The sequence below is a fragment of the Archocentrus centrarchus genome, chromosome 21 (genome assembly GCF_007364275.1).
Source record: "Archocentrus centrarchus isolate MPI-CPG fArcCen1 chromosome 21, fArcCen1, whole genome shotgun sequence".
Lineage (NCBI taxonomy): Eukaryota > Metazoa > Chordata > Actinopteri > Cichliformes > Cichlidae > Archocentrus > Archocentrus centrarchus.
The window spans coordinates 8939616-8956985 of NC_044366.1; the positions used below are offsets into that span (position 1 = coordinate 8939616).

The 17370-nt window shown below is 38.8% G+C and overlaps 1 protein-coding gene across 1 annotated transcript in view; it reads right to left on the minus strand.

Moving 5' to 3' along the window:
- Positions 1–621: 621 nt before the first annotated feature.
- The window catches only part of LOC115800637 (neuropilin-2-like), an 83041-nt gene continuing 66292 nt past the window's right edge, over positions 622–17370 (minus strand). Inside the window, exons 17-18 of the mRNA XM_030758119.1 lie at positions 5481–5543; positions 622–4642 (exon numbers count right to left, since the gene is read on the minus strand). Of these exons, the coding sequence (XP_030613979.1) occupies positions 4317–4642; positions 5481–5543 (389 nt within the window). The 3' untranslated portion in view covers positions 622–4316. The remainder of the gene's footprint in view (positions 4643–5480; positions 5544–17370) is intronic.

Consider the following 17370-nt stretch of genomic DNA (forward strand, 5'->3'; position numbering starts at 1 on the left):
TGGCTTTTTGGAAGAAAAATGTAAAGGAACGAGGGTTGGCTCAAGACTTTTGCACACTATAGTTCCGCCTTACACTTTCCATGAAGGAGAAAACAGCAGATGGTCAAAACTTTTTTCACTAATGTGAGCTGTATGTGAAGTTGCTCCATGATACATCCATGAAACAATTCATAGATGGATGAGGGTGTAAAATCCAGATTTTAAAAACTTTGTAATCCCATCCGCTTCGGTGTGCTGTACATGGGTTTGGTAAGTATGTTTGTTAGGAGTTGATTTATAATTTCAAACATATGCATATAAATAAACACCAACCACCAAACAACTCAGTATTTAGCCTTTATTAAATAATAATTATAATAATAATAATAATAACATTAAAAAAAGAAAATTTTCTGTACAAAGTCTACAAACAACAGTTTGAATAATCTGGCCAGTGCTGTAGGTATGTGTTAATGCAGTGTGCATATGTGTGTGTCTGTCTATCCTGCGTGTGTGTGTGTGTGTGTGTGTGTGTGTGTATCCATCGAGACAGAAGAGGTAATACTATCTGGACTTCCAGAAGGAATGAGTGAGCAAAGTCAAGCAGGAGAGGGAGAGACAGCTTATAGTTTTTATACTTATTTGTTTTTTTCTGTACGCACGAAGTACCGCAGCAATTTCCTAAGGCTGTGAACCTGTTCACCCATATGGCAATAAAAACCTTCTGATTCTGATTCTGATTCTGATTCATCAGTGTGTGTGTGCATCTCCATAATGTTTCTCAATGAGTTTCTATATGTGTGCTGTAAAATACTCACTGGTCACTGCTTGCAATTCATATATATGCGTGTGTGTGTGTGTGTGTGAGAGAGAGAGAGGGAGAAAGTGAGAGCAAGAAAGAGAGACATTATGAGAGAGCTCCAAGGCACTTGGAAAACAGTCCAATGAAAACACAGTTAGATGGACAGAAAACTCTCCATCTCCCTCCATTGTTCCCTTCCTTCATCTCTCTTTCAACACCTTTTACTATTCCCTTTATTTTCTTTGTTTATTTTTTCCTTAATAAGCCTCCTGGCTATATCAATGCATGCCCTTGAAAGTGGAGAGATGAGAGAGGAAGACAGAAAGAAAGAATGGGGGCTCCAGGCAAAGATGCACCAAGCATGACATGTTTTACTACTTTTGGCCCCTCTGCTTCAAATGCTCTTTGAGTTTAGAGCCTAGAAGATAACAACATGACCCGAATAGTTCACATTTTAGAAAGAAAATCCAAGCCTACTTTCTAGGATATAACTTTTGGCTGTAGTGGATGAGCTCAGCGAAAACGAAATTAGCAGAGAAAACAGGTAGAAGTCAGTGTTTCGTGCTCCAGTCAGAAGATTTGTGTCTGGGTCACGGACTGCCTTCACTGCCTGTTTTTTTTTTTCTCTGCATGTTGTGATTGTGTGTCTCTCTCATCGCACACCTGTCGGTCATGTTTTTTATGTTTGCTTTATCTGTCATTTGTTCTTCCTGTCGACTCAGTATCTTGTTGGATATGTTTACATGCACAGAGTGATTGACTTGTTAATTTGATCAAAGTTGATCAAGTAGTCCTGACTAAAATTAGAAATGTTGATAAATGCAATGACTTAGTGGATTTTCTGTTAAAAAAAAAAAAATAGAAATTATGCAACTCCAGTGTGGTATTCATAATCCACAGACAAAATAACACAGATGAGGTTTGGATAAACTATTTTTATCTGACTAAACACATGGGTTGCAGATATATATTTTTTTAATATAAGCATTAAATTGCTGCTAGGTAGGACTACAACCAAATATTGTTCACACACAAATGTGATGCAGCATGTGAAAATCAGGATTTTCTGTAGATGGTCCTGCATTTTCACAATTTCTAGATTAAGATACAAAGAAAGAAATTGAATGTATCTAGTTTTGTTTATTTTTGATGAATTTCTTACTTTATATCAAACTGACCCTTCCTTGAATTATTGTGGTTTAGTAATATTCTAATAGCTAAATAGTCACTTGTATGTTTGTAAATGATTAAAGTTCTGATAAAAACTCCACTAGGTTTATAAGAAACTCTCAATCAGTCACAGGCTTGCTGGCTGGGCTGCACCCCCTGGGCATGTGTGCTGTTTTTTTACCCCCACATAGCAGAGAGGATTGCTGGGTGAGGACCCAGGGCATTACATCATTGCTTGGCTGTTTCTGTGCACATCTTTAGCTGGCTTTTCACATACTGCGTCACCAATTTAAAAACTGCATTTTTAAAATTTTTTATTTCCACATTCACCTGGTTTTCTGGAGTCTTGCCACATATTTTGCCCTTTTACTGCCACCAGCTGTTGATTAATGAAACAGCGCAAAGCCGGGAAGTAAATTTTTTTCATTTTCTGACTCATTTGCATGCAGCAAATACAAACATGCTATTAGCAGTCAAAGATACATTTAATTTTGCATCAAAACATGAGTAATGAAGGCCAGACAGTCTTATAAATTATTAATTATTGATTGCTCAGTATTGTCTAAATCACAGTTATTATAGTGAATAACTTATCACATAATAGCATTTGCATGTAAACATAACCACCTTTTCTTCTTTTTTTGTCTTCCTCTCTACCTCTCTGTGTGTTTTTGTGTGTGTGTGTGTGTGTTTGTGTAAGTGTGTGCCTCCTCCTGTTTATCAGTCTCTCCAGCAGCACTGGCCCTCCTCGATGGCTGTCCTCCGATACAGCGTATACTGTAATTAGCTTAAGGCTCGATTGTGTGTCCAAAAAAGTCGACGGTACGATTTCCATTCTCCTCCTGTAGTCAGTCTTTCATCTTTGAGCGGCCTTTATTTGGGGGTAAAGTTAAGAGTGGTGGATAAGCAGTATGACAATTCATCACTCTTAATCCACCCAGCCCTACCATGCACATACGCAGCTCTTTGGCAATCCATAGGTTGCAATAAAACAATCACTGACATTTTGTTCACACAGTGTCTGTCCATCATTTGGGCATCATACAGTCTGAAAAGCAAAAAAATATAGATATATACCAAAAACAAACTCTAGAATACTGAATCTAAAGCACGACTCCATAACAGCATGTTAGATTTTGATAAACCTCTGATTTTCTGTCTTACTTTATCGTTCCCCTACTCTTTGTAAAGACTAATAATCTGTAATGGAAAATGTGCCAAAATAGCTAGTAAAGGACTGAAAGAACACTTAAGACCGTGGAGTCCAACACAACGCTAAAATAAAAGGCTAAAAAAAAAAAAAATGGCATAAGAGCTCTACAGGGCAGCTACAAACTGAAGCTGGCTTTTCTTAACCTTGTTTTTTTTCCCAAAGAGACACAAGTCTAAAACAGAACAAAAACAGTCACCATTACTCTTCTATGCCACTGGTTTCACAAAGCGCAGACCGAGGGCAGACAAAGGAGCGAGCGAGCGAGCGCCACATGGCAGGCTAATGGACATTAAAAAAACTCACAGAACTCATATCCAAAAACTTTCAGAAACAAAAAAAAAAAGAAAAGAAAAAAACAAAATGTTCTTTTTCATCCTCCTTTCCTTCTTTACCGTTAGAAATCTAGATTCATTTGAGTTGTGTGGTTCGATATCTTTTTAAACTTTTTTAGAGGGGTAGGCATTCATTTGATATGTGTTGATTTCAGTCAAAAATTACCCACATGAAATGATCCAAGTCGTGTAGAACTTCCTCTGTTGGCCACATTCAAACTCGAGCTGATGATGACTAGTGTTACGTCTGCATGTCATGAGTGCAAGACTTCTTGTCTTCATCAAGAATCCCATTGCCAACCTTTTACCCAAACAGCCCAGACTGTGCTGCCATTTGTAGTCCAAATGTCCAGATTGTCACAGGTGCTGTACTGTAGTTCATCTTCTTCTCGATTTCATTCCAGTGGCTTGTGGGTAATATTCAATGGTAGATCAGTCATTAATATTCTTTTTTTTTTTTCATTCCTTCATTCAATCACAGGCTTTTAGAATCGAGCAGGCTCTCTCCTGCAGGCAGAGGAGAAATGGGACTATAAGTGGGGGAGACTGGGGTGAGATGTTCCCCTAGTTTAGGCCTCATAGCATGTAGGGGAGATAAAGATCACAAGTTCCCACTGGCGCACAGACAGTTGGGGAAACTCCGGGTTCAACGTTACCCCGTTAGACATCAGAGCAAGGGAGTAGCAGGATATTAGGTAGGGGACAGTGGGGATTGAAATTACAGATAGTGCTTCTTTTTCGTATTGTCTTTGAACAAAATTACTTTTGCAGGGGCTCACATCTTCGCCCCGACCTTTTCCAGAGGTCTCCTCCTTTTTCCTCATGCCTCTGAGCAGCACCTCTGCTGGTTTATCTTAACTTTATGCTTGATCCCGTCGTACAGCTCAAAGTTGTAGTTCTCCAGTGTCGTGGAAGAGCGTGAGGAGAGCCCGCTGTAGGAGCAAGTGCAGTAGAGGAGCAATCCTGCGCACACTGCTCCCAGCAGGACGCCTAACGAGCTCATCACGATGATGGTGAGGAGGATAGGGTCGAGAGTGTACAGCCAGGCGTTGTCCTTGTCCTTCTCTGACACCAAGGTGACAGAGGGGGGGTCCATATTGGAAGAGGGGGTGGAGAAGGAGGATGGCCACCCTGGGAATACATAGTCTGGAGAGAAGATAGGGAATTTTAACAAGAGTTGTGTACATAACATAGGATTCTAAAGAAAATGTTGCGGATATATTCAAGGTCAGGTTCTTCTGGAACTCACAGCAACAATTTTTATTTATTAGCAACTCTGGAAAACATAATGTGATTAATTATTCTAAAGGTACTATCTGGTATGTCTAGTGGGTGTTGAAGTGTGTGCTTCTACTTAGTAAGGCAATCAGGCTAATCCAAATAATGAATGTATACACATGAACAAGCCAATCTGCAATTAAGCACTGCATTTAGAGTGTTTTATGGAAGAACACACTGAAACAAGCACACAAGCAGGAAAGCTGTAAACAGACAGTAAACAGACTTGTTTAGCGAGGTAAAAGCTGAGTACTCTTGTCTTGTTTCTGTCAAGGGACTGGAAGAAACAAGGAACAGTGGGCACACACACACACACACACACACACACACACACATACATACACACACGTAATCTGTGATTGTTACAGACAGATGTTTTTCTAGGTGCCCAGAAGGAAGCTGTCTGTCTCACTTTGTCTGCCATGGAACATGAAAGAGGAGGAGGAGGAGGAACACACCATAAGCACACAAAGACATACAGTTTTGGAAGCTCTCTCACACTCTTCTCCTCTCTTTGCGCACACACCAGAGATTGTCACTGTTGCCACAGGCTCTTTTCTCGAGGAACCACAAGTGAAACGAAGAGCCATAGGCATGCCTCTCCTTAAAGAGCAATTTCACTTGTCTTTGGGTGAGACTTGTAAAACAGCCAGTATAGCCTCAGGCTGAGAGGAGAGAGGGGGGAGAGAAGAGGAGATAACCTCACCTTCATTGATGGGGGGCTTGTGGTTGAAAACAGAATCTTTTCCAAAATCTATTGGCCTGGGATCTGTTAAAAAGACAGAACAGTGTTAAACTCAACTGTCCAGTCAGAGAATCAAGTTGTGAGGCTATTGCTCCATCTCTATTTATCACAAGCTACATTTGTAGATGGGTTTCAAACAACTCAAAGTGTGAGTGATCTTGTTTAAACTTTCCAGAGATCAGGCGAGGAAGCTCCTCCAAACTGGTCTGCACTGTGCTCAGGGAAAAACAACATCCAGTCTTACTAAGCTTTTCTCCCAGACTAGCCGCATAAAGCCAGCAAGTTCCATTATGTGATAAGCATCAATTCTCTTTATTTGCTTAGAAAAGAAAAGAAAGCCAAGACATTCAGAGAATGAGTGGAAAGACACAAGTGGAGGCTGAACTTTGTTAAAAAAAAAAAAGACACACAAAACAGTTTCATAGAAAAATATTACTTTTATTACCTTCACATTCACCACAATCTATTTTCTTTTTATTCCAAGACCATGAAATTCAACAAGCTAAAATATCACTTTAAATGTTTGAGGCAGGCCAGAGTGCAAGGCTTTGAAGGCTTTGAGGGCTCAATTCTTCTTCAGTTTTATTCAAGGAAATTGATATTACAGTCCCCAGAAATAAATGGAGCAATATATGAGCAGCTGATAACCATTTATTGCTGGGGCAGAGGAATCAAAAACACATTATGAAGTGAAACTGTAATAGATATTCAGAAGATAAAAGGTGAAAAACTAATTTAGAACGTATGAAGAAAAGATACAGAGCTTCATTTCCTCAATTCGATAAAGCCGTTCATCTGTGAGATAATTTTGGCATCTCGTGATTATACCTTCAATAAACTTAACTAACAGAAAGAGATGAATACTTTTAAATGACACCTGCTTTCAAAATTAATTAAATATTGTTGAAATAAATTTAAATGACAGACATGGATGAATACCATCTTCATGTGTTTCAATTTTCTCAAAAATGGATTTTCAAACCCAATTAGAGAATAAACTAAAGGAATTGACCATATTTTAATTTCATTTCAATTATTAAAATGACAAACAACTCTTATGCTAATTGGAGTGTATTCAATTAAGTGTACAGTGGAGAGTTTCTAAATTTAGTTAGTTGACTGTATCTGTGTCTCCATTGGTTTTGCTTGTTTTGCATCAATATTTAATGTCCTCAAAGTGCACGACACTGGAAGAAGACAACCATCAAATCAAGGTCTTTTCTTTACAGAGGCAGAGAGAGTGCACAAAAGCAATATAACATTGTGACTTAGCCCCGGGATGAAGAAGTTTACAGCCTCAAGGCTGATTTTATTCAGCTGGACTGAGTCTACTGACAGGCTGAATTAAATTCAGCTTCATCCCTTGCTGAGGCCATGTTTCAGAATGATCAGTCTTTGCTGCTTCCAACACAATTACAAAAGAAAATCAATTAAGAAATAAAAAAAAAAAAAAATTGCTATACAATAAAGTGAGATAAAAATCAAGATTGATTAAAAACTCAACATGTGGTTGTACCTGAATGTACAATCAAAACATATCTGGCCAAGCAGATGTATGTGAAAGCAAAGTGATTTAAGAGCGTGATTGCAGTAGACTTAAATGAGTTAATACTCTCGTGTAATTAGATGTAAAAATATTGCAGTTATTCAGACGTTAATGAGCCCTGTAGACATATTGTAATTATAATATTTTAGAGGTTCTTACTGAAATGTAGAAGACGATACTTCTATCTTAGATTGTGTAAATCTACTATCTGACTACAGACCCTCCAGGCTCTAAATTCTCCTTTTTCACAGTCAGCTAAAATCACTGCAGGCATTGACAAAACATTAAATCACTTAAGGAAAGATAAAAAAAAAGGGGAAAAAAATCAGGACAAAAAGACCGGCATTTGGACACTCTTTGGATGACTGTTGAACACTTTCTAATGATCCTAGCTTAAAGCCCCCGGGCTAGGATCCTGAGAAGAATCATCACATGGATCTGAAAGGAGATTAAAACTCCCCGTAGCCCCATTTTATCTCCCTTCTCCAATTAGTAAAGAGAAAAATAAAAAGGGATCTTTTTTTATTTGGGAAGAGACAGGGATGGCTCTTTGGCACCATTCGCCGTTCCAGTGGGGGCCTGAGGACCTGTTAGAGTGCTTGTACGATAATATTTCTCCAGGAAACAGGAGGAGGAGGAAAGAGAGGAAAAAAATAGAGATGGCCTCAGGGCTAGAAATGCTTACCGCAGGGCATTATGAATGCAATCAGCTCCATTATCTAATTAGAAATATTAAAAGGCTTCAAAGTAGTCTGTGATAGAGAAAGGAGAGGCAAGTGAGGGGAGGCTGATTTAAAAGCGCTGCATTAAAAGACGCCAGAATGTTTCACAAAACTTGCAAAAATTCTGATAGAAGAGCGAGAGAGAGAGAATGAAAGAGAAAAGTGCATGGGTAGCACAACATAAATACAGCCGTATATCATTCCTCTATTTGAATTCAGCCCCACATTGATTGGGTTATGGCACAAGGCTGCTAGAATGAGTCATATAATGTGTAAATCATACACAAGTCGATTGATATGGAAGAAAAAGGGGCTAGGCAGACTGGAAATGGATATGCAAGCACAAAATAACTAAAATACTTGTTGACTAAGGCACAAAACAGCATTTTATAAGATGCAGCATGATGAAATAAGTCAATATGGGGAATATCTGCAGTGTGGAAAACAATGCAAGAAACAATGATTTAGATAACAGTATTTGAGAGATTGCTGGAAATCTGGGTTCTTCACCAATAGAGATCTGTGTTGGTTAGATGGCTTTTGCTCGCGCGCGCACACGTGTGTGCATATGTGTGTCTTCATCACACTGTCTATTCTGCCAAAAGACTTCTTTCATCTGCTTTTGTGTTTGAAACAACCTGCCCTCCTCTGTCTATTCTCTTTCTCCTTCAATCCAAACCCTGACCTGCCTCCCTGTTAGCCTCCCTCTTAGAGTAAAAAAAAAAAAGATCTATCTTTAGAAAGTATAGAGAGCTCCTTTTTTTTTTTTTTGTTTTACTTCTTTCATCTCCCTCCATCTCTGGGCACATTCTTTGGAGAAAAAGGGGGCTCGCTTAATAGGCCCTTCTCCTCTGAGAGATTTTGCTCCCCTCCATTTCTGCCTCTCATTTTCTCTCCTGTGTTTTTCACTGGGAGGATTTGCAGTGAAGGGAAGGAGTAGAACAGGAACAAGTGGGTTTTGATAAAAAGGCTCAGGGATTTGGGCATGAACAAAATGATGTATGGGTAGCACACAACTCATGATGGTGAGATGCTGTGAAGTCCAGAAAATAAGTACCACTTTGATACACGCTTTTGACATACACGGTGTATCTGGACAGATTCTTTTTTTTTGACATCCTATAAATAATCTTCATAAAGCATGATATTGCTTTAGGTTTGCTTTAGTTAAAGTGCTCCTATCTTATTTAAACCAGAAGCTTTAAATGAGAATCATCAAAATAGGTTAAACATCAGTAACTGACACTGAATAGTTTTTAAGATCATCTTGGTGAGCAGAATCAACAAAATTGTTACCCTACAATAACAGCCAGTAAATATAAAAACCATATGACTAGTATACATCAAAGCTACATGTAGGACTAGTTACAAAAAGAACATCACTCAACTTATGAAAAGATTCACAGTAAGTAAATTAAGAAGAAAAGTGCTAATGTTCTCTAAATTGTAACGTTATGTAACAACAGTATCAGAAATGTATCATGTGACAAATGCTGATTAAATATTCACTCAAACTTACAGTGGCTGCAAAAACACCCTTGTAAAAATGCCAGGTAAGACCAAGATAAATCATTTCAGAACCATATTTAATATGACCTATTACCTGTACAGTTCACTTGAAAAACATCCTTAAAATCATTTGGCAGGAATACATAAATATATTTAAAAAAAAATGTTTGCACAAGTGTGCACACCTCTTATAAAGTTCAGCTGATGAAAAGACAAAAATGAAACTGGGAGGCTGCCAGCAACTTTAACTACATGTGATAATCTCTGTATTCTTCATATGTCCAGCTATGCGGTAGAGTGGCTAGAGGCACACCTTTTCTTACAGAGAAGAACACAGAAGCCTGGCTAAATTATGCAACCACATACATCACGTCTTCCAAAAAAACGTGGGAAAATGCGTTGTGGTCTAGTGAGACCAAGGTTGAACTTTGTGGCCATAGTGCCAAAAACTATTTCAGTTTGCTTTTCAATTGCACAGGTTATACTGAAATGATTTCTCTTTATTTATCTGCCTGGCATTTTAACAGTTGTGTCTTCTTTTTATATCCACCACACAGGTTGCAGTGATAGATGTCAATTAGGGGTGTAACAGTTCAGAAACAGATGCTGAATTTGTGATACGAACAGCCACGGCCTCGTGTTGTGAGACCTCACCCGCTGCCATCACCGCTGAGCTCTCGTTTTTTCACTAACTGATATGATATTGAGATGATGTAAAAGTTAAGTGCATCAACTCAGTGCAAGAATGTAAATACTGACAGACCAGGAGGATTATGTGACAGCCATGTCAGACAAACAGAGGGATCTCTTCATCACTGTAAGTTAGCTGCAGGGTCACAACTGGTACATTAGCCAAGCTTTGCTGTAAAACCCACAGTTTAAATGAGCTTCTGTTTATTTGGAGGATTTTTTGTGCGTGTTGGTGTACACAGCATGAGTGTCTAAATATAGGATGAATAATAGCATTTGAGAAATAGCTTTGGTAACTTGCATCCTGTAATGATATGCTAATTAGCCATGACCTCATATTGCTTATGCTAGTTAGTCATGTGGAGCTGGAAATGCCTAGTTAAAGCATGCTAGTGTGGTAAAAGCTGTTATGTACAGGAGAGGATTATGGCCACTGAAAAAAAATATTTGTCATGTTTATGTTTTTTTTTTTTTTTTTTTTCACAATTCTGAGAAAAAGTGATGACCCAAAAATATTTTCTTCAGTGGCCCTAATCCTCACCTGCAGTTATGTCAAGTAAAGAATTAACTGCAAATACACCATAAGAGTGTAGTTTACTTTTCTCAATGATCCAGTCATAATTAGGTCATCTTGGCTGTGTTAAAAAATACATTTCCTGTTTTTTTCTTATTAATTCAAATGAAGTATGAACTGAAACCGTGGCCAGAAAATAGATGCGTGTAACTGTTGTGTGGATTTGGAGAATCGTTACACCCCTAACAGAAAATACATAAACTAATGATTTAAAAAAATAACAATGGTGCTGCACTAGAATCAGTCTGCAAGAAATTATTTTTTTTTCAGAAAAAAAAAAAAACTGACCAGTGAGCTGATAAATGATTTTCCAAAAAGGCTCTTTATCAAAGCACGTTTGGTCTCATTTGTTGAACTGGATACCAGTGCACCAATGTGTTAATTAAAGAATTTGCAATTATGTGCAGAAAATAAAGACTTTAAGATAGTCGTATTTGCACAGACTTTAAGAAAAACAATACCCCACCTTCATATACTCAATACATGATAGTACTTTTTTTTTTTTTTTTTGGTTTTGTTTCATTCACCCAATCTAATGTGTGCAGGACATACACAGATGTTTAGTTTGAACATTAACAGACAGGCATCAGATTATCCATGAGGTCCAGGCAACAAACTGTAGAGTAAAACTGCATCCATTCAAACTCTTACTTGACACTGAGGCACTACCTCATACTGGAGGTTATAAGTTTAAAGCACATTTTTGAAAAAGGCATATCCAGAATGTAATGAAAAACACACTCAAAGTAACATGTGAGGCTCGAAAAGTCTCAGAAGTGTCCGTGCATATATTGGCGCGCATGTTTCAGCTGGTGTGATGCGACGTAAGCTGTCTCAAAGCTGTTCATGGACCAGAGCTGCAGGGTGGATATGCAGCTGTCTATCTGTCACAGCTGGATGGACAACACTAATTCTTCCTTTCTTCCCCCCTCTTATTTTTGTTATTAATCTGTCTCTGTCACTCTCCCAGTCTCTCAAACACATGTGGGCAAATAAAATTCAGCTTTATTGAGTCCCAAAGAAACAGCTTTCACTCTTAATGCTGCACACAAACACAGTGTGTCTTTTCTACCTGTGTGTAAATCCTTTTTCTGTCTGACAGGGTATCTGGAGGCAGGCAATGTCCAAGCTGCAGATCAGAGCAGGGCAGACAGACATATCCTACTCTGACATTTATAGAAGGGGGGGATATGCTGTTACAACCCTGACATTGTACACTGCATGTAAATGCAGTGTGTCTTGTCCACAGCCTGTTATTCTTACTACCTGTGATTTACTGTGTTCATAATCCAACTCACTTTCAGGCTGGGGTTCAGATGCAGAAGCCAGTATATTCTTAACATCAAAAAATATCACACTACAGTGTTGTTGTCAGGCCTTCTTTAGCCATCAGAAATGCAACTGAAGCTCTATCGTCTACTCTTCAGTGGTAAAGTTTAATGTCAGGACTTCTTTCTACCAGTTTTGTGTACACTGATCAGTTAATTAGATCAGTCGTCAGCAACATGAGCTGGAGTGCCTCTATGCAGATTCTCATCAGTGAAGAGTGGTGATTATGCTGAATACTGCGCATTCATTCAAGGGAGTTTTCACACCCCTTGATCACTTTATTTGAAAATTCATTCTATTAAATTGGATTGTTCACTCAGCCATTTCAACACTGGCAGTCATAGGCATCATCTTTCTCCAATGATATGGTGAGCATGGGTTCCAGACTTGGCCCGGTATTTGGGTACAGGTTGTTTTGGTTAGAGCTATGGATCAGATTACAGCCTGGGTTTTGGTTCTGGTACCAGTTTTGGTGACCTTGCTGATATGGTAGTTGGTTGTTGTGGTACGTCACTGAATGATGATGGCTACTGCCGGTCTTCTTGGTCGCCCTGTGGTACCGGTGGCAGCACAGTATCACCAGCACGGTTATAGTGACCAGCAGCAAGAGGGCACCACCTCCCGCCAACACATAGTACCAGAAGGCAGGGACTGGCTGCACCACCACTGTGTCTACTGTGGGCTCCATTCCAGATATGGCACCTCCTGGAGAGCAGGAGGACACATTACTGGCTGGCTCAGTAAATGAGCAAGGCAGGCATGCAGATTGCATTGAAGAGTTCAAATTTAGCGATTGAGTAGGCATGGCAGGTCTGTCAAGCTTTGAACTTCCCCACATGCTGAAGTGTCTGGCTGTAGTAAGACTGATAGTGAGCATTCTAATAGTGTGGAGGATGTAGACTTTTTTAAGGCATTATAACTCAAAATTACAACATTAACATGTTTGGCAAAGCCTATAAAAATAATGAGTTTTATTTAGGGCAAAGGTACTATGTACAGGTCACAAACTAACTATATTAATTACACGGGCTGCCTGTCTATATGTGTACACAGCAGGTTATGCTAGAAATGCTTGATATTATATTGTACTTATCGTAATTAATATTATTAAAACTAACCACTGACTGTTTAGTTGGGCTTTAACTTGATGCTTCATTCCTAATGCTACTTGGAAAAAAATTACACTTATCCTCCTGTACCCTCAAAAAGTATCCAAATGTGGCAAGGCCATACCTTATACAGATGTCTGACACACCAGATGCTTTGAACAAAAAAATGGCAGTATTTGATATCCTGGGCCCAGGAACTGTTCCTTTATTTACACGTTGTTTACATGTGTAATTAAGGAGTGAGAATGCAGACTGTTTGTCTGGGAAATTTAGCTTTTGCCTTTTATATGTGTATGTAAGACTCCTTTTGCAGCACTTTAGAAAAAAGTAATTTGGAATCCAGGAATCATTTGAAGTCTGCTGAGGACTAAAGTAACAAATTTTTGCTTATTCAGCTATTTAATTAGAACCGATGAAGTATTCTTGTGTTAGTCTAAAATGAAGTAAAATCTTTGTAAACTATGTGAGAACAAAAAGCTTGACAGACCAAGCAACAGAAGCAGGGGTCTGAGCAAATGGCCAATTACGCTACAGGGGCAGTGTGCTAAAATTGTAGCACCTTGCTACTATTTAAAGGTAACAAAACATACCAGGCCAAAAAAAAAAAAAAAACCTCTTAGCTTTAACATTGCTCAGTTTGTTAATATTTAAACAACCAATTAAAGGCTTCATTTCTCCTAAAACATTTAACTTACTGTATTTCTTTCCTTTTTTTTGATTGATGCAAACATCACAAGCATTAGCTGCACATTGACACGCAAAGGCCCATGCCATGCGTTCAGATTCAATCAGAGAATGCAAAGCCTTGATTATGCAGTGACTGGCTGACTTGAACAAAGGGTGGGGAGTGTTAAGTGGGTGTATTTGCAAGGATGCAGCATTTTTTTTTTTATCAGGGCAAGATCACACTGAAGTTGAGTGGGGAGAGAAAGAGATGAAGAGGGAAAGGGGGAAATAACAGGGGTAGAGAAAGCATAAGAAAGAAGGCATTATTGGAGAAAAGAATGGAGTGAAATAGAGAGGGGTGGTAGAAAGTGAGAGGAGAGAGGGTGCGAGGGTGGGGATGAGAAGGGAGAGCGCTAATCCTGCCATGATATCTTTAATCCTGCATTAAAGGGTTTGTCTGAAAGTTCAATACCCTGTCAACTTGCAGTGAAAGAAAGCCGCTGAGAGAGGTTGTGGAGGAGAGAGAGAGAGAGACAGAAAAAGAAAAGGGAGAGAATAAAAGAAAGATGGTGTGTGAGCAAGAAAGACAGGATAGAGGAAAGAGGAAACAGAACCAAGGCAAGCAAGGACTAGATGGGATGAGAGAGAATGAAAAAATGAAATAAGAGATGGAGGAGAGGTGCAAAGCAGGATACAAAACCTCAAGGAACCCGTAAGATTAATTTAGTCTTTTTTTTTTTTGAAGTTCAGACATACTCTTTAAGGGTTTAAAATTGGCTATGATTGTAAAGCTCTGCTGCACGGAGAGCCTTCCCACTGGTGGATTAACAGGCAAATAATATCCAGGGCTGAAAAAGTTGACCATTACTTTGCTTTTTGACGTAGCAAAGGGGCACCACTCCTAAAGCTAAAACTTGTAGCTTTCAAGGCATGTTTGGTAACTAGAGTTTCTGAATCACTTAATTAGTCTCAAAGTCAGTCTCTCACTTCACAAAAAACATAAGCCAGAATAAGCCACTTTTCTCTGTGTATGTGCCTGTGGATGTAGGCAGTCTGGGTGCATAGGTTTCCAATCTATAACTGTCAACAGACATTTTAAAATGTTTCTCCAAGTGTCCTCTTAACTTGCACTTTTTCTAAATATATGTATTTTTATATAACGTTTTAATCCTCTGGGAAGATTTTATAGTGAAAAAGGATGAAAGTAGGAATCACCAACCCATCAACTTGCAGTCTGTCCAGACTATAATATGCAGTGAAGGGCTTTAAGAAATCAAATATGGGATACCAAAGATTACTGCTGCCAAATCAGTATCTGACCAAATGCAATTTGTCACAATCGCCCCTTCTGTTCCTGAGTTTATGTTGCTGTGTAATGACCACAAACGTGTTTTTGCAGAACATTATGATGTCACAGTGAAGTGACCTTTGTCCTTTTGGATATAAAATATCATCATATAGCATTAGACATTTGTGTGATATTTTGTAATAATTAGCATATGACCTTTTAAGTCATGGCCAAAAGCTTACTTTGTAAGGTGATCTTGACCTTTGAACACCAACAGCTAATCAGTTAACCTCTGAGTCCGAGACACAAATCTGAGGTATCAAATTCACGAGAATGGCGCAGATGGACAACCTGAAAGCATAGTGCCTTATGCCACGGTCTTGCCTTCATGAGAGGCCTTTCATTGTGGCTCACCCACACTAGAGTTACATGGTGACGGTGACCGACTTGTGATTTGGAAAAATCAGTGGCTGCCCAGGGATTACATTGAGTTTTTTAAAATTCTGCGACCAATTGCAATTGGCAACCACTTTCAAATCTCTTCGAAGTAGGGGACTTGGTTGCCATCTGGTTGCAATCTAGTTATATTCCTTTATAAAAGAGGGTTGCTGAACATCTCTGTCATTTTGCTGTCCTGCAACAATTACATCACTATTTGAGGAGGAATTTCTAAGTTTCTGTTTCAGATCACTGAGGTTCTGTCTGGACACTGAATGCAATAGTTAATGTGAATTTATGTTCAGTGTGAATTTCTGTGTATGTAGATGGCAACAGATTTGCAACAGAGACCTACAGTTTTGTGAGTTTCGCCATTACAAGCAGCTTCAACTGCCAACTTGACCCCATTCAAGTTAATAGCAGACTGATTCTGTCTTACTGCTGTTTTATCACCATCACAATGCACCAAAGTCGCTTTAAAGACGGCAGCTGACTGGTTCAAAGGTAATGACACTGAATGAGAGATCATTGCACACGGTTGCAATGATTTTGGTTGGTTACATTTTCCCTAGTGTGGCTGTAGCCTTAGGATCATGTAAACTAAGGGTGAGTTAAGGTCAATTTAGAAATTCAGTTTATGCCTTCATCAGTTTCTACCTCCTTTTAACATGCAGGACACTGGCTGAAAACACAAACTTTCCATTAGACCATGAATATTTCTCATGGTGGATTGTAAAATTGTCAAAAACAATTACATTTTGTTTGTCTCACATCGAGAAACTACAACGAATAAATAACTCGAGCTGTAACTTTATCCACTCACCCAAAGAGAAACCCTTTGGGTCTGAGATCACTTCTTAAACGGCATCCCAAAGGAGAAATTTAATCCTTCTTCCTGGAGTTTGGTATCAACCAAAACATGCTTTACAACAAAACCAACAGTGTTGTCATGCTGGGAGTCACATGACAGTTTAAGAAAAGGTGAGGATTAGGTCAAATACTTGGGGTGTGAGTCAGCTGATGTGGGTTTTCTGAATTTGTCTCTTGGGTTTTACTAGTTTTAGAATGGGTTTGTGTTTTCATTCACTTGAATGTGGCAAACAGCAACTGTGCTTCTCAAGTATCTGATATATTCAAACACCATGAACATGTGTGCAATTACACACGTGTGCACACACAAAGACACACAGAACTGAAAATAGTATACCTTAAGGCTTAAGCTACTATCACACCTGCTCATTTTCAACACAATTTCACATATTTGAGGAAACTACCCAAATGAAAGTGGAGTAATAACCGTCAACATATTAAATTATTCTGTCCCCCTATTTAGTCCCCATCTTAAAAAGCAAGTCTTTGCACATGTAGTAACATAAATAAAGAAAAAGTCGTGTTCAGCAGTTTCAGCCTCGCCCTGAAATCTGACCAAATCACCAAAAAACACTTTATAGACTTCATAGTGGTCAAATGTTTTTTTAAAGCATGAGGCAGAATTTGAAATCCAGTGTTTGTGCGCAAATCTTCAAAAAAGACCAGTGTGTGTATTTTGTGGGTGTCTCAACAATAGCACAAACAGCTAGCGGTTTGGGTCCCAACCCAGACTCTGAAAACAAGAAATCCAGTAGCATAATCTCTCATAAGCCTTTTTATCATCTTTCAGACTGGCCTATTTCTGGATGAATGAGGGAAAAAAAAAAAGAAAAGTTGTGCGGTGATCTGTTCTGCATTTCATGTAAGTGGGATCAGGGACTGGAAGAGAAAGGAAGGGGAGGAGAAGAAATTGAAGGAAATAATGAAAAAGGAAAGACAAAATGATGAGTGGAGTGGAAAAAAGCAGAGATGAGTGTGGCCCAAAAGCAGATGGGTGTGCAGAAAAGGAGGGGGTTTAGCTGGTGACAGTGAATCAAGATAAAGAAAAATATGATGGGAAATATGAATGGACTGATAGACAGATCCATAATTTTAGTGATACCAAAGAAA